Consider the following 18,662-nt stretch of genomic DNA (forward strand, 5'->3'; position numbering starts at 1 on the left):
CTTTCTCTAATCTTTATCACGTAACCCTAGACTTACATGCTGTAATCATTTTGTTATACTTATGTTTCCTTTTAAAACCTTGTCTTTAAAGCCTTTTGAGCACATTTAATATTATTTAATTATATATAACATTACATATTTTATATAAATACCACTTAAGGAAATAGTTTCCTACAAAGCTGTGTCTACAGAGTACACTTGAAACAAATTGTCTGGTGTTGCTATTAAAAACAGTTTTTGAAATATGGGAAGGTTGGTTTATTGCAAATAAATGTGTAAAATCTAAAACTGTGGAGTCAAGTAACAATTAAACATAGAAAAATCCATTTAAATATTTCTTCAATGAGTTTTCATGATTTTTTCTTAAATGACATATTTTTCTAATAGCATTCACATATGAGTTAATGAAAATGATGCTTCATATTTATAAATCCCTTCCTGTAATGTCCCCATCACAGCCTTGTTCTGACAGCAACTACACCATTCCATGGCTTTCCTGGAGGATGGGAACCACACTGCAGTGACAGAGTTCATTTTATTGGGTTTAACAAATGACCCTGTCCTTAAAGTAGTCCTCTTCACCATCATCCTGTGCATCTACCTGGTGACTGTGTCTGGGAACCTCAGCACCATCCTCCTCATCAGAGTCTCTTCCCAGCTCCATCACCCCATGTACTTTTTTCTCAGTCACTTGGCTTCTACTGACATAGGCTACTCATCTTCTGTCACACCCAATATGCTTATCAACTTCCTGGTGGAGAGAAATACAATCTCCTTCCTTGGGTGTACCATCCAGCTTGGCTCAGGGGCTTTCTTTGGAACACTTGAATGCTTCCTTCTAGCCACCATGGCTTATGATCGTTTTGTAGCAATCTGTAGCCCACTGCTTTATTCAACCAAAATGTCCACACGAGTCTGTGTCCAGTTGCTTGTAGGATCTTACATTGGTGGTTTTCTTAATGCTTCCTCCTTTCTTCTTTCCTTCTTTTCTCTTCTCTTCTGTGGACCAAATAGAGTCAATCACTTTTTCTGTGATTTAGCTCCTTTAGTAGAACTCTCCTGTTCTAGTGGCAGAGTGCCCATAGTTCCTGCCTCATTCTGCTCTGCCTTTGTCATTATAGTCACAGTGTTTGTCATAGCCATCTCCTACACCTACATCCTCATCACCATCCTGAAGATGCGCTCCACTGAGGGCCGCCACAAGGCCTTCTCCACCTGCACCTCCCACCTCACTGCAGTCACTCTGTTCTATGGCACCATCACGTTTATTTATGCAATGCCCAAATCAAGCTACTCCACAGACCAGAACAAGGTGGTGTCTGTGTTCTACATGGTGGTGATCCCAATGTTGAACCCCCTCATCTACAGCCTTAGGAATAATGAGATTAAGGGTGCTCTGAAGAGAGAAATTGGCAGGAAAATATTCTCCTAAATGATGTCTGTTATAGTGTAGGATTTAATATAGTAATAACATCATACAGACATAACAATAAGAAAAAAATACCTGTGAATGAAATATATGTTCTGATATATATAACTTGGAAGCTTTCTAATAACTGTAGAAGGTAGATGTTCATATATTAAGTAACAAATATTTTCATAGTGTTATATTTGATAAATTTAAATAGATTTGTAATTAATACAATATTTTTATAAAAAGTAATTTCCTAAAAATTATTTTTCATTTCAGTATTTTTCAAAAGTAGTTATCTACTATAGTCACAGAATATGCAAATGATTAAGGGTGTCTGGATCATGCATGATAAGATGAGTCACATTTCCAGGGATACATTTTGAGAGAAAATTACAAATAAAAATCCTGGAGTTGTTTTCAGATTTATTTTATAAGTGTTTTTCCTGCATCCTGGAGTTGTTCTTCCTAGAGTATTAGTGACTGCTGGGAATGGGGTTTGTGGACTCATGACATTCTGGTCTGGGTCCCTGGTCTCTCACTTGGGATAAGAAACAGGCTTCTCACAGAAAAAAAGGGGGGGATGACAGATCCCTGCTGAACCCAGTCTCCTGAAAAGCTTTCATTTTTTTCCTGCGGTGCTGGGAATGAAGCCCAGTGCCTGGTACTTGGTCCCTAAGATCTGCATTACTCAGCCATATCCCCAGCTCCTCCTGAGACTCTTAATTCATTTGGGTTCATTGATGACCACCACATTTATCATTCTCCATCCTCTCTTTCACTCCTAGCTCGGCCTTCTCTAGGAAGGGACTCTGCAGTTCAATCCTTTTATGGATTAGAATAATTTATTCGTCTTTCTTCTCTGCAGTCCTATATTTGGTTATAAAATTTTGCATGTTTGGAAGGCAAGATTTGTTTACTTCTGTCTTCATTGTCAATGCCTCTGCTCCAGGCTGACCCCTTTCACCGTCAGGTTATTCATAAACAGTGCCACTGAAGTGGTTAACTTTCACTGTCAACTTGATAAGGGTGTGGTGCCTAGTTGTTTGGTCAGACGCCAGTCCAAATGTACCTTTGATGCTATTTTTTAAAGACATGCTTGGCATTTAGACTGACAGTAACCAAAAGAAAATTTCTAATATAGATAGCTCTTGTCTAATCAGTTAAAGGCCTTAAGAGAAAGCCCGAGTTCCTCTGAAGAGGAAAGCTCTTGGAACTCTAGACCTCTAGACTGCTGTTTCAACTCTTGCCAGTATTTTCAAGCTGAATGCCTACTTAACAGATTTTGCACTTGAATTTCTATATAATTTGAGAAAATCTTATATACATACACATATATAAATATATATAGAACATCCTTATAATATGTATAATTAAAATGAAATCGTGCACATAAAATTTGGAATAAATATATTAACATTTTATAAATATGTATATAAGTGTGTAAATGTGGATTTCCATGTATTTTGTGTATATATGCATAACCTGTTGTTTTGGGGGAAGCGTAATGAATATAATCCACAATGAATTTTCCTATCCCTCCATCTTCCAAGTCATTCTGCATATAACCCAAATAGCCATATATCCAAATACATTACTTTCTTCATAAAAGCTTTAAAGACTCTAGCCTCTATCTAGAAAAGGGTTCATGGGACTTGGGATAAATGAGACGTTAAGGGAATGGGATGGTAAAGAACAAACTTGAAGGAAGAATATTGAGGCCCAAAGGGTACAACGGGGTAGGGGGAGGCAAGGAGATATAGGAGGACAGAGAAATAACCAATATGAAATACGTATGAAAACCTGTTAGCTTGTTAATATTATTTTAAAAATAAAAATAAAATATTTTTGTTGTAAGCCTAGCCTTTAAAGGCTGACTCATCTCTCCAGCCCCAAATTAAATATTTCTAAAGACTTCAGATGTAGCCTTTTCTTCTCTTTATTGTGGTTTTCCTTTTCTTTCAAAATTTTGATCATGCCCATACTCTTCTGCCTCAATGCTGTCTCACACAACCCCTACTTGCAATACCCTTTTCCCTTCACCAGTGCAGCACCTATTTAATGTTGCAGACACCAAGACAGTCTTTGTTAATTCACTTCTAAAGAACTTTACTGAATCTTAAAACCTGAGGTCACCCCTGTACCCACATAGGACACTGTATATTTTTTTCAGTCCACTAGTAATTTTAGGGTTCAAATTTCACCTGTGAATGCTGAAAACTTCTTGTAGATAGTCGTGTTCCAATGCATAATTTTCACTTGGATCATAGAACACAATAAACTTAAATGCAAATTTTATATGAATGAAATAAAATACAAACTAATCAGTAGATGAATGGAAGCTTCAGTTTATTTGAACTGCTGGTGCCATATTTTGACAGCGGCTGTAGCTGAAGCACAGACAGCAAATGTCAGGGTCACAAACACAACTGTAAAACTGTGAATCCTTGTTTTGAAATTAGAGAAAATGTTTAATATATCATGTTAATATAGTCAACTTTTAAGTTTTTAAAATCAAAATAGAACGTGCTGGATACCATTGTGACATTTTCTAACAAAATGTTGTTTTGAGATTCTTTTTGTCCTATATCTTCCGCTCCTTGCTATTCCTGTTGCCCCACTGATTCTCTTGTTCTTTTGTGCCCATCTGTCTTTTTCAAACTTTTCCTTCCTCATCTCCTGAGCTGAACAACTTAAGAATATCTCACCACTAGGAGGCTCTGTTACAAAGTTCTTTCTAGCAATCCCTTTTATTTCCAAGTAAGCACAGAGTTGCTCATGTATCAATGTATTCTATCGTATAGACTTAGTGCAAGAGGCCTAAAACAGAGTTGAGGTAATATCTATGTCAAACAATCCCTTGGAACTTCCTAATTCTGAGGGAATTCATAATTTCTGGTATCATATAACTGCTGTGAAAATTTAAGTGGAAAAACAAATTCTCTAGATTCAATTAACGGTCCCTTATCTTCTAAGCACAATCTCTGTCGGTTAGCTACTTACTTATATGGAGCCTCGGGTACTTATTTTTAAATTAAAACTAATATGGCCTCCTCACTGTGTTGTTTTATTGGATAAACTAATGAAAGTAACATGCTAAGGATGAGCTCTGACACCTTGTAAATACAGATTATTATTTGCTAAATAAACTAAGTAAAGGAGGAGTGGATGGCATCTGGAGAAGGTCAATAACAGTAATTACAACAATTTCAGATAGGTAGATGATAGATACAAGGATACATAGAATACATATGTACATCTATGCATACATAGATGATAAAAGAGAGAGAGAGAGAGGAAGGAAGGAAGGAATGAATGAAGGAAGGAATGAACAAAGAAAGAAAGAACAAAAGAAAGGAAGGAAGGGATAAATGATACAACAGATCTCATTGCCTCCCAAAAAGTAGATTACATGTGTTTGAAACTAAAAATTACAGTTGATTGGTGGTGGCACACACCTTTAATCTCAGCACTCAGGAGGCAGAGGCAGGTAGATCTCAGTGAGTTCTAGGCCAGCCTGGTCTACGGAACAAAATTCAAGGGCATCCAGGGATAAACAGAGAAACCGTATCTCAAAGAAAAGTGAGAATCACAACAAAGTATGTTCTTAATTTAAATAACCACATACATATCAATTGGCAGATCCTAAGGATGATACTAGTATATGAAAACTTTAAATGTTATCTTCAATTGAAAGAACATATCCTATGAATATATTCTAACAGTTGCCTCCCTTAAAACTTCTTTACATCTTTGTTCCTCCGGCTGTAGGGTGGTTGATTCAACATGGGGATCATTGCTATATAGAACTCAGACACCTTGTTCTGATCCATGGAGTAGCTGGGTTTGAACAACAGAAATGAAGGCAGTCAATTAATAGTAGAAAATGATGGAAGTGAGGAGAGAAGTCCATCTGGAGAAATCCTTGTGTTACTTTTCTGTGAATCATGTCATCAAGGTGGTGATAAAGATGTAGACTGAAGAGGAAGAAATGACATGCTGTCCACAATGTTAGAGCCAGAAGAGGTGGAGGAGATAATTTCAGTAATGGGTACACTAGAACAGGAATGTCTCAATGAAGAAAAGAAGTCCAGAGTAAATGAGGTATCTGATTGAGTCCACAGAACAGATTCAATATGACAATAGCAACTTTCTAAACATTCACACAACCACCCACATAGGAAACCTTGGGATACAGACTCTGTAGGATATTTGATAGAGTACAGGTGAGCAGACAACCACTGGAGCAATTGTAGGCCATGGCAGGGAGCAGGAAGCACTTAGATGACAACCCAAACATCACAAGGAACAGAGTTGGGTTTTCAAATTACAGAAAATGTTAAAACTGAGAAAATCAAAGTACTTTTATTAAAAATAATGGTGTAAGAGGTTGTGGAGAAAGGGGAACACTCCTCCACTGCTGGTGGGAGTGCAAACTCATACAGCCACTTTAGAAATCAGTATGGAGATTCCTCAGAAAAATGGGAATAAGCCTACCACAAGACCCAGAAATTCCACTCTTAGGCATATATCCAAAAGATGTACATTCATACAACAAGGACATCTGTTCCACTACGTTCATGGCAGCATTATTTGTAATAGCCAGAACTTGGAAGCAACCTAGATACCCCTCAGCTGAAGAGTGGATAGAGAAAATGTGGTACATTTACATAATGGAGTACTATTCAGCAGAAAAAAACAATGGAATCCTGAAATTTTCAGGCAAATGGATGGCACTAGAAGAAACTATCCTGAGTGAAGTAACCCAGTCACAAAAAGACAAACATGGTATGTACTCACTCGTATATAGATTTTAGACATAGATCAGGGGAGTGACAGCCTACAATCCCACTGCCAGAGAGTGTGGGGAAGAGAACCTTCATCTAATGACTGATGGAAGCGGAGGCAGACTCCCACAGCTAAACACTGAGCTGAACTCAAGGAACCCAGTGACAGAGAGGGAGGATTGATGAGCAAAGGGGTTAAGACTGGGCTGGTTTAACCCCCAGAAACAGCTGACCTGACAAGTGTTACCTCTTGAATACCAGACTGATGGCTTGGAATCTAGCATGAGACTGAGCAAGATCCCCTGAATGTGGGTGTCAGTAAGGAGGCCTAGGAAATCTATTGGGCCTTGGGTAGTAGATCAGTATTTATCCCTGGCATCCAAATGGACTTTGGGTGCCCATCCAACAATGAGAGATGCACTCTCACCTGGACTCTTGGGGGAGGGTCTAGCCCCTGCCCTGGATGAAATGATAGACTATGGACACCCCATAGAGGGCCTCACCCTCCCTGGGGAAATGAGGGTGTATTGGGGGGTTGGTGGGAGGACATGGGATGAGGGAAGGGAAAGGGAGAGTGACCTAGGATTGACATGTGAAGCAACATTGTTTCTAATTTAAATTTAAATTTAAAAATTAAAAATAAATGGTGTAAGGCCTTTAAGTAATCATAACTTTTTTTAAAATAAAGAAAAGCATTATTAAGGATGTAGAAGTATCTATCATTAACTTGATTAATCCCACTGAAATATATATAGTGTAGATCTTCACAATTCCCAGATGCATGATGATCCTGTGCAAGAGTTGCCAAGAGTTCCTGAGACAAGTTCTGTCTACAGTGTCATCAATAGGATTGAAAAGTCACACATAACATTTGCCAAGATGATAATTAACATTTTCAAATACACAGTACTAAATAGGTAAAAAATAACCTACAATTATGGATTACCCAAATAGTACAGAATAAAAAAGAATGCCCATGTATTGCAACCATGAAATATATATATTTAATTTGAGTCCAGATTTTATGGTAAATGTTTAACTTTATTAAAGTCTTAAAAAGTATTAAGTAAGGTATCATTAATCAACATAATGCCGCTGTACATTTAAGAGACTTTTGCAGGTAAAACAAGGCAAACAACATATAACTATTGTATGTGTTCCCCCAAAAATACGCCTTTTAAACATTTATATATATTTATTTATATATACATACATATAATACACATTGAATATTGTTCAAAATGAAGAATGTGTCCTCGCCATCAATTTCCTCATGGCCTCTTTTACTTCCTTGTTCCTCAGACTGTAGACCAAGGGATTCAGCATGGGTATCACCACTGTGTAGAACACAGACACCACTTTTATTTGATTGGGTGAATGGCTTGACTTTGGTATGACATAAACAAATGTGACTGTCCCATAAAACAAGGTGACTGCAGTGAGGTGAAAGGTGCAGGTGGAGAAGGCCTTGTGCCTGCCCTCAGCAGAGCGCATCCTGAGGATGGAGTGAAGGATGCAGAAGTATGACACAATGATGATGAACAGGGTGATGACAATGATGGAGCCTGCTGAGATGGCAGGAGACATTTCAGCAACGTAAGCATGGGTACAAGAAAGCTCCACCAGTGGTGGGAGGTCACAGAAGAAATGGTTGACTTTATTTGGTCCACAAAAAGTCAGGCTCAATAAACAGCTGGTAAGTGATGAAGAATTCACACATCCACCCACATAGGAAATAACCAGTAAGAGGAAGCAGACCCTGGGAGACATGAGAGTGGAGTAGAGCAGGGGTGAGCAGATGGCCACATAGCAATCGATCGTAGGCCATGGCAGCCAGTAGGAAGCACTCAGCAGTCCTGAAGATCACATCAGAGCCAAGCTGGACTATGCAGCCAGCCACAGGGATGGCAGTTCTCTCTCTCAGGAAACTCACAATCATGACAGGTGTGACCGAGCTGGAGTACCCAATGTCCACAAAGGCCAAGTGGCTGAGGAAGAGGTACATGGGGGTGTGAAGCAGGGGGCTTCTTCTGATCAACATGACTATGCTGACATTGCCCAATACAGTGGTGAGATAGACTCCCAGGAACAATGCAAAAAAGATAGAACAAAGTAATTAACTCTGTTACCATTGTGTGGTTTCCAGTTTCCATCATTTTGAGGCAATTCCTTCTGAAAAAAAAATAAACAGTGGCTGTCAGAATACATTAAATGACCTCATGATTGATATACTCCATTCTACATTTAGCCCATTAAAAATAAATGTGGATCCCAGTTTTTCTCATGTTTACTCTCCCACAGGTATTCTGAAACCAAGTTGCATCATGCAAAATTTCAGAACCCTAATCACCATTTATCTTAAGGTTACAGACACAAACTGGACAGTGACTCAGATAACAACACAGGACTCACTCACAGATCTGACATTTGATCAAGTCAGGAGTCTGAATGGATGTCTAGAACACTGATGTTCTGCGATCCAAAATAGTTGAATGACTGCATAGAAGCCAGATGTTTTAAGACCCCAAATAGGGCGAGTCCAGTTTCAGGTGAGATTGTGTCTCCTGCGGGGATCCCCCGCCCAACACCCATCCCCTCGATCTTCCTGGCCACTCCTGGCATCCAGAAGACCCGGCCACACAGTAAAGACATCAGCCCTTCCAGGCCCCAAACCCCAGCGAGCCCAGCTTCAGAAGACCTGCCCACACAGGAAAGTCATCAGCACTTCCAGGCCCCAAACTCTGGCGAGCCCAGCTTCAGGAAAGACATCAGCCCTTCCAGGCCCCAACCTCCGGCAACCCCAGTTTCAGCTTAAGCTTCAGTGTCAGGATCCCCAGCTTCAGCTTCAGGAAGGAAGGAGAACAGTAGAGACAGAAAGACCCCATCAGCACCCACTGGAAGAAGAGATGGGAAGAAAACAGAATAAGAGCTCACTCAGCAATAGAAAGACCAACGTGACCCCACCAGAATCTAGGGATCTGACACCAGCAAGACCCGAAAAGCACTACATAGATGAAGCAGAGAAGACAGACCTTAAAATTTATTTCATGAAGATGATAGATAGAGACCCTCAAAGAAGAAACGAGGAAATCCCTTAAAGAAATAAAAGAAAAAACAAACAAAAAATCCATGAAATGGGGGAAAATTTCAAGAAATAAACAAATCTCTCAAAGAATCTGAAGAGCACCAAAAAAACAACCAAAAAAATGAAGGAAACAACTCAAACAGTTGAAGGATTGAAAGCTGAAATAGAAACGATAAAGAAAACACAGAATGAGGGGATGCTGGAAATAGAAAAGCTGAGTAAGCGATCAGGAACTACAGATGCAAGTATCACCATTAGAATACAAGAGATAGAAAAGAGAATCTCAGGTGTTGAAGACTCATTAGAGGATATAGAGTCGTCAACCAAAGAAAATCTCAAAACCAACAAATCCTTAACACAAAATATCCAGGAAATATGGGACACCGTGAAGAAGCCGAACCTGAGAATAATAGGTATAGAAGAAGGCGAAAAATACAACTCAAAGGTACAGAAAACATATTCAACAAAATCATAGAAGAAAACTTCCCTAACCTAAAGAAAGATATGCCTATGAAAATGCAAGAATCTTACAGAACACCAAATAGGCTGGACCAGAAAAAGAAGTCACCTCGCCATATAATAATCAAAACATCAAACCTACAGAGTAAAGAGAAAATATTAAGAGCAGCTAAAGAAAAAGGCCAAGTAACATACAAAGGCAGACCTATCCGAATTACACCTGACTTCTCAATGGAAACGATGAAAGCCAGAAGATCATAGATAGATGTCCTACAAATGCTAAGTGAACAAGGATGCCAGCCCAGACTACTATATCCAGCAAAGCTCTCAATTACCATAGATAGAGAAAACAAAATATTCCATGACAAAGCCAGATTTAAACAAAACGTATCCTTGAATCCAGCTCTACAGAAAGTGCTAGAAGGAAAACCTAGATCCAAGGACGATAACTACACTCACAAAGACACAGGCAATATATAATCCCACTTTACAAAACACCAAAAGAAAAGGGAGGAGAAACTACACAAAATAACTTCACTAACAATAAATCAAGCACAAACAAGAATCATCAATCAATGGTCATTAATATCCCTCAATGTCAATGGCCTCAACTTGCCTATAAAAAGACACAGACTAGCAGAATGGATAAGAAGACAGAATCCTTCCTTCTGCTGCATACAAGAAACACATCTCAACATCAAAGACAGACATTATCTCAGAGTAAAGGGTAGGGAAAAGATCTTCCAATCAAAAGGTCCCAAGAAATAAGCGGGCGTAGCAATACCAATATGTAACAAACTAGACTTCAAATTAAAATCAATCAAAAGAGATGAAGAAGGACACTTCATATTCATCAAAAGAAAAGTACATCAAGATGAAGTCTCAATTTTAAACATCTACGCCCCAAATACAAAGGCACCTACATTCGTGAAAGAAACATTATTATTAAAGCTCAAAATGTACATAAAATCTCACACACTAATAGTAGGAGACTTCAACACTCCGCTCTCACCGCTAGACAGAACCTCCAGACAGAAACTTAACAAAGAAACAAAAGAACTAATAGAAGTCATGACCCAACGGGGTTTAACAGACATATATAGAACATTCCACCCAAACACAAAGGGATATACCTTCTTCTCGGCGCCACATGGAACCTTCTCTAAAATTGACCACATAATAGGAAACATAGCAAATCTCCACAGATACAAAAAAATCAGAATAAACCCCTGCATCTTATCAAACCACCATGCATTAAAATTAGAATTCAACAATAACACAAATCACAGAAACCCTACAAACTCATGGAAATTGAACAATGCACAATTGCACCATCCCTGGGTAAAGGAAGAAATAAAAAAAAAAGGAATTAAAGACTTCCTCGAATTTACTGAAAATGAAGACACAACATACACAACATGCACAAACTTATGGGACACTTTGAAAGCAGTGCTGAGAGGAAAGTTTATAGCACTAAGTGCCCACATGAAGAAACTGGAGAACAGTCATACTAGAGAATTAATAGCACAGCTGAATGTTCTAGAACAAAAAGAAGCAAACTCACCCAGGAGGAGCAGACGCCAGGAAATAATCAAGTTGAGGGCTGAAATCAATCAAGTAGAAACCAGGAAAACACTGAGAAGAATCAATGAAACGAAGAGTTGGTTCATTGAGAAAATCAACAAAATAGACAAACCTCTGTCCAAACTAACCAAAAGAAAGAGAGAGATCATACTAATTAACAAAATCAGGAATGAAAAAGGGGGCATAACAATGGACTCTGAGGAAATCCAGAGAATCATCAGGGAATAATTTGAAAACCTGTACTCCACAAAATTCAAAAATTTATAGGAAATGAACAATTTCCTGGAGAGATATCACTTGCCAAAACTAAGTCAAGAGAAGATAAACAATCTAAACAGATCTATAACCCCTAATGAAATAGAGGCAGTCATCAAAAGTCTCCCAAACAAAAAAAAGCCCAGGCCCAGATGGCTTCAGTGCAGAATTCTACCAGAAATTCAAAGAAGAGATAATTCCAATACTCCTCAAATTATTCCACATAATAGAAGCAGGAGGCTCACTGCCAAACTCTTTCTACGAGGCTACAATTACCTTGATACCCAAGCCACACAAAGACACAACTAAGAAAGAGAACTATGGACCAATTTCCCTCATGAACATCGATGCAAAAATAATAAAATACTCGCAAACCGGATTCAAGAACACATCAGAAAAATCATCCACCATGATCAAGTAGGCTTCATCCCAGGAATGCAGGGATGGTTCAACATTAGAAAATCAATCAATGTAATCCACCATAAAAACAAACTGAAAAAGAAAAACCACATGATCATCTCACTAGATGCTGAAAATGCCTTTGACAAAATCCAGCACCCCTTCATGATAAAGGTCCTAGAGAGATCAGGGATAACAGGAACATACCTGAATATAAAAAAAGCAATATGCAGTAAACCAACAGCTAACATCAAACTAAATGGAGAGAAACTCAAAACAATTCCTCTAAAATCAGGAACAAGACAAGGCTGTCCACTCACTCCATATCTCTTCAATATTGTACTTGAAGTTCTAGCTACAGCAATAAGACAACAAAAGGAGATAAAGGGGATACAAATAGGAAAAGAAGTCAAACTTTCACTATTTGCAGATGATATGATAGTTTACATAAGTGACCCAAAAAACTCTGCAAGGGAACTCCTAGAGCTAATAAACACCTTCAGCAATGTGGCAGGATACAAGGTAAACTCAAAAAAATCAGTGGCCCTATATTATACAGATGATGAAGTGACTGAGAAAGAAATCAGAGAAACATCACCCTTTACAATAGCCATAAACAGCATCAAATATCTGGGGATAATGTTAACCAAGGAAGTGAAAGACTTATATATCAAGAACTTTGAGTCTTTAAAGAAAGAAATCAAAGAAGATACCAGAAAATGTAAAGATCTCCCATGCTCTTGGATTGGTAGGATCAACATAATAAAAATGGCAATCTTGCCAAAAGCAGTCTACAGATTCAATGCAATCCCTATCAAAATTCCATCACAATTCTTCAAGGACCTGGAAAGAACATTAATCAACTTTATATGGAAAAACAAAAGGCCCAGGATAGCCAAAACAACCCTATACAATAAAGGAACTTCAGGAGGCATCACCGTACCTGACTTCAAGCTCTATTATAGAGCTATAGTCCTGAAAACAGCTTGGTATTGGCACAAAAATAGGCAGGTAGACCAATAGAACCAAATTGAAAACCCTGATTTTAACCCACACAGCTATGAACACTTGATTTTTGACAAAGAAGCTAAAATTATACAATGGAAAAAACAAATGGTGCTGGCAAACTGGATATTGGCACACAGAAGACTGCAGATAGATCCATGTTTATCGCCTTGTACAAAACTTAAGTCCAAATGGATCAAAGATCTCAACATAAATCCAGCCACACTGAAACTTTTAGAAGAGAAAATGGGAGATATTCTTCAACGAGTTGGTACAGGAGACCATTTCCTGAACATAACACCAGTGGCACAAACACTAAGATCAACAATTAACAAATGGGACCTCCTGAAACTAAAAAGCTTCTGTAAGGCAAAGGACACACTCAACAAGACAAAAAGGCAGTCCACAGAATGGGAAAAGATATTCACTAACCCCACATCTGACAAAGAGCTAATCTCCAAAATTTACAAAAAACTCAAGAAGCAAGTCTCCAAAACACCAAAGGACCCAATTAAAAGGTGGGGTACAGAATTAAATAGAGAATTCTCAATAGAGGAGGCTAAAATGGCCAAGAGACACTTAAGAAAGTGCTCAACATCCTTAGCCATCAGGGAAATGCAAATCAAAACAACTCTGAGATACCATCTTACTCCTGTCAGAATGGCTAAAATCAAAAACACCGAAGACAATTTATGCTGGAGAGGATGTGGAGAGAGGGGAACACTACTCCACTGCTGGTGGGAGTGCCAACTCGTACAGCCTCTTTGGAAATCATTATGGAGATTCCTCAGGAAAATGGGAATTAATCTACCACAAGACCCAGCCATTCCACTCTTAGGCATATATCCAAATGAGGCAAATTCATACAACAAGTGCATCTACTCCACTATGTTCATAGCAGCATTATTTGTAATAGCCAGAACCTGGAAGCAACCTAGATGCCCCTCATCTGAAGAGTGGATAGAGAAAATGTGGTACATTTACACAATGGAGTATTACTCAGCAGAGAAAAAACAATGGAATCTTGAAATTCGCAGGTAAATGGATAGCACTGGAAGAAACCATCTTGAGTGAGGTAACCCAGTCGCAAAAAGACAAACATGGTATGTACTCACTCATATATGGATTTTAGACATGGATCAGGATAGTGCCAGTCTGCACTTCCACTGATAGTCTGGGAAACAGGAAAGAACCTAAAAGATATGCATATATGCATAGTACCCACGAGAAGAGGATTGAGACAAGATCCTCTGAATGGATGGGGAACACAGCGAGGGGTTGGGGGGAGTGCGAGCTGGGAAGACGAGAGGGGGTAGAAGAGGAAGAGAGAGTAGGTCATGGGGGAACAGGATGTTTGAGTGGGTGGGGGTAGAATAGGGGGAAGAGGGAATCATAGGTTAGAAGACAGATCAGGCACCAGAGTGACCTCTAGTGATCTAAAGGGATAACACCAATTGGCAAGCTAAGCAATAGTGGAGAGACCACCTCGAATGCCCATTCCTGATAATGAACTTGATGTCTATAACCATCCGGGAGCCTTCATTCTGTGACTGATGGAAGCAGAGGCAAACACACAATTAATCACTGAACTGAACCCGAGGAACCCAGTGACAGAGAGAGAGGAGTGATGAGCAAATTGGCAAAGAATGGGCTGGCAAAACCAGCAGAGACAGCTGATCTGAACAGGGGAGAGCTCTTGGACCCCAGACCGACAGCGGGAAGGCCAGCACGGGACTGATCTGGACCCCCGAATGTGAGTGTCAGTGAGGCCTGGGTAACCTATGGGGACCTGAGCAGTGGATCAGTGTTTATCCCTGGAATACAAACAGACATCGTGTGTCCATAGCACAAAGAGGATGCTCTCTCAGCCTGGACTCTTAGGGGAGTACCTGGACCCTACCCTGAGTGAAATGACAGAATCTAGATATCTCCTATGTGGAAGGAATTGGCAATAGGGTGGGAGGCTGGGGGGGAAGGGGAGTGCGGGAGGAGGGGAGGGAGAGGGAACTGGGATTGACATGTAAAACAAACTATTTAAAATTAAAATTAAAAAAATTTTAAAAAGACCCCAAATAGATGAGATAATGCATTGAACTCTGATATTCTGAGACCCCCAAACGGTTAAAATGATGGGTGCATGCTGGTGTTTATATTATCTAATTCAACTCTATTTCTCAGTCCCTTGGAGCCCACCCTTCTCAGTCTTCTTGTAGTTGTGTGCCACTGTGGACATGCCAATCTGTTGTGAAAGCGAATGTGTGTACATTTTCAAAATTAAATAAGAGTATTAATGGACAACTCTTTCTTCATTTCCATGGTTGCACATCTCACATGCTACATCTACAATATAGTGGCACCTTTTATCAGTGTTGGCTTCAAATGTGAGATCAGGGAATATACAGTACATGCATTGGAAGTAAGACAGAGCTATTCTGTGTTAGCTCACATTAAGCTCCCAAGGTTAATTTATTGGGGCAGTCTCACACCACCTGGTTAATATAGTTACAGATTATTAAGATGGAAATTTCAAAAAGAGATTAATCCTGAGAAAAGTATGGCAAATCTATTTGGGGCTCATTATTTGTATCTTAAGAACTATATAGAATGAACAATAGAATACATTTCATAATCTTATTCAGATAGGGTAATACCTTATGTTAAAAAAATGTCAAATGTTTATAATATACCAGTCATGTCAGAGGAAGCATAGGAGTAAACAAGTAGTAGAAATACCAAGAAATCACTAAGAAAAAAATAATTAGAAAAATGAAAAGATAAACAAAATGAAGGCAATATTTCATCTAAACAATACTGTCAAGAGGAAATATTCTAAAACTCAATACTTATACTATTAATTTAAGTATCACAAGTATGAAAAATGTTCAACACCTACAATTATAGAGATGTGAATTAAGTTGACAGTGAGATAGTACCTCCCGCATCTTAGAATGTGTATTACTAAAAAGATACCGGCACAAAAAACCTTGTGCTGCCTTAAAAGGAAGGTAATCTCATCATTGCAGTAATGCAGAAAGTCCTGGAAGATACTGTGTTAGGAAAATTAAGGAGATAAAAGCAAATAATTAACAATTCCATTCCTATTTTTAAACTAAAGAGTGTATTTCAAGCCAGGCTTTGGTGGTGTACACCTTTAATCCCAGCACTTGAGCACTTGGGAGGCAGAGGCAGGCAGATCTCTGCAAGTTCGAGGCCAGCCTGATCTATAGAGTGAGTTCCAGGACAGCCTCCAAAACAATGCAGAGAAACCCTGTCTGGAAAAAAAGAGTGTATTTCATAGAACAAAAGTAGGATGGTGGTTACCAGATAGTGGGGGCAGTGGGCAAAAGAGTAGAGAATGGAGGGAAGGAGTGACCAGACTGGGACAAAGTTTAAATTAAGTACTAGTAATATATTGTAGTAGTTAGCTGAACTATTGTAACCATAATTAATAATGTATTGTATTTGAATTTGTTAAGGTATAGAATGAGGTTTTTGAAATACGGTATAAAAATAACAGAGCAGGGAGGTGATGGATATGGTGAGCAACTTGATTAAACTTTCTACAATGAATATATACATCAAAACATCATGCCATGTTGTGCACTATAAATATACATAACTACTATCTAATCATTTAATAATCTGATTTTTTAATTCAGAAATTAGGTTCGGTGAAATAAAAGATGTCCTCACTAGGAGTTACACCAGCATTAAACTGGTTACAATAGAAACATACTATCTAGAGATTTGAGCCCCACTCCAAAGCTGAGGATCTGTGCTTCCATGGCTTGAGTAGGCTCTGAAGACAAGAACATGAGACAGTGGGGCATGGAGAGTGGAGGCTCCCATGCCTGACCTCACTCCATTTCTACTCAAAATTCAAGAATGCCCCCTTTCAGCCTCAGTGAAAATATCCTCTTACTAGCCAAGAATGTGAAGGAAATTTTTCTATCTCAACCCCATCTCTTGGTCAAAAACAAACCCAAATAGAAAACAAAACCCCATGTGTAGTCCACTCTGCTAAGAATTTTTATACTGATTTATCCTGATGTAGGTTTTGAATTTGAATTTGTGTTTCTCATTTAATCTAAATTCCCAGTCTTTGAAGTATCTGAAATAATTATTACCTTGGTAATAATGTAGGATTGATGAGTGTGATGCTCTATAGGCATTACAGATTATAGATTATAGATTGATTTGTGACAGATTAAACATGACTGCAAATTTTGTTCCTGGGGCATGTACACATCAATAACAAAGATTGAATATTACCTGATAACTACACATTACAAGAAAAAGCTTCTTGAATCATTCTTGTACAGCAGAACTTTCTTATGCAGGACTCAGGACAATTTGCGGTGTAAGAGAATAAGTATCTCATCACTATATATGCTCCTGCCTGCTAGCATCTTGTTGAAAATCCAATGGGAGAAAATTTAATGAGATTGAGAAAATAGGGTGTGTTTTCATTTTCATTTATTATTTGCTGACCAAATCCCAAGGGCTTCGTTTATTATCTTCCATTATTAGTAGACAGTATTACAACTGAACATATCTAATTAATTTAGAGATTTGATTTGTATAAACACAATTAGCGTGGACAAAGCTGTGATCATCTATGACATCTATGAGTAACAGCCATCACCAGGTGCCTAAAGCACAAGAGGAAAAAGAGGTGGAATAACATTTAAAAGGAATAGACTTAAGAAAAAAGGAATAGATCAGGGATACAGACCAGGAAATTCAGCATGTAAGAGTCTCTAGAGAGTACGAGTGGTGAACTCACACTAAGAAAGATAGTTGTAGTGGAAAAGGGCCTTCAGAGAGGAGTTCCAGGGGTAGCACTTCAGCCAGTTCAGCAGGTCTTGGGAAATTAGCTCAATGTTTCAGAATGCTTAGTAAATTTAAAATTTCATAAATGATGTGACATTTCTCTAAGTGGTGAAATGAAATTTTAGTTTAACAGTGCTTTTATTGGCCTCTCATCTTGAAGAGACTCATTCTGAATTATAGATTAAGTAATTTAAAACCCAAGGTTTGTTTCTAAAAACAAATTTGTGGAGTATTGAGAGCATCATAAAAGAAATGTGATGAGCTGGATGTAACTGTTAAGGCCAGATGATAGGTCCATGGAAGTCCTATATTCTACCCTCTCTACCTTTGTATTTTTATGAAATTTAAGTTTGTAATCATGGCTCATAATATTGTATGTCCTCTAGTCTGTAGCATGAATAATAAAACCCCAAAGACAGATACGGGGATAAAAGCTGAAGATCAGAAAAGCAAAGCAGCCAGCCACTACCTCTTACCTCTAACTCAGACTGAAAGGGAGATCCTGTCTCCATAAATCCTCAGATTGAATCTAACTGTATCTATCTCCACCAAACCTCAGACTCCTCAACTGCTGCTGTCTCTTCCAACTTTATATTCCCTTCTAGTGCTGGTATCAAAGGTGTGTCATTAGATGCTCAGGTATTTAGTCTCCATGATTTAATGACTTAAGTCTTCTTTCTGGCCCATTGGCAAACATTGACAACTGCTTTCTATCATTTGCTCGGGATAAATGTTGCTGCTAATTCCTCTAGGAGATTTACAGAAGTAGATCTGTGGGCTGTGACCTACTGTTTCAAAAGAAGGTCATATGTTCAAGAACATTTGGGTAGTACAAATTGGTCTT

At 38.6% G+C, this 18,662-nt stretch overlaps 1 protein-coding gene and 1 pseudogene across 1 annotated transcript; one reads left to right on the forward strand and one right to left on the reverse strand.

Moving 5' to 3' along the window:
- The first annotated feature begins 487 nt into the window (after nucleotides 1-487).
- Nucleotides 488-1,432, forward strand: LOC101828379 (olfactory receptor 469). The gene has a single exon (XM_005075721.2). It carries the CDS (start codon nucleotides 488-490, stop codon nucleotides 1,430-1,432), a length of 945 nt encoding a protein of 314 aa, XP_005075778.1.
- A 6,002-nt stretch (nucleotides 1,433-7,434) lies between these two features.
- On the reverse strand, nucleotides 7,435-8,351 carry LOC121134784 (annotated as a pseudogene).
- Nucleotides 8,352-18,662: the final 10,311 nt, after the last annotated feature.

The sequence above is a fragment of the Mesocricetus auratus genome, unplaced genomic scaffold, assembly GCF_017639785.1.
Source record: "Mesocricetus auratus isolate SY011 unplaced genomic scaffold, BCM_Maur_2.0 Super-Scaffold_4256, whole genome shotgun sequence".
NCBI lineage: Eukaryota > Metazoa > Chordata > Mammalia > Rodentia > Cricetidae > Mesocricetus > Mesocricetus auratus.

What these genes read in the sequence shown, in the direction of transcription:
- LOC101828379 (XM_005075721.2), top strand. Translation starts at nt 488, where the DNA reads ATGGCTTTCCTGGAGGATGGGAACCACACTGCAGTGACAGAGTTCATT.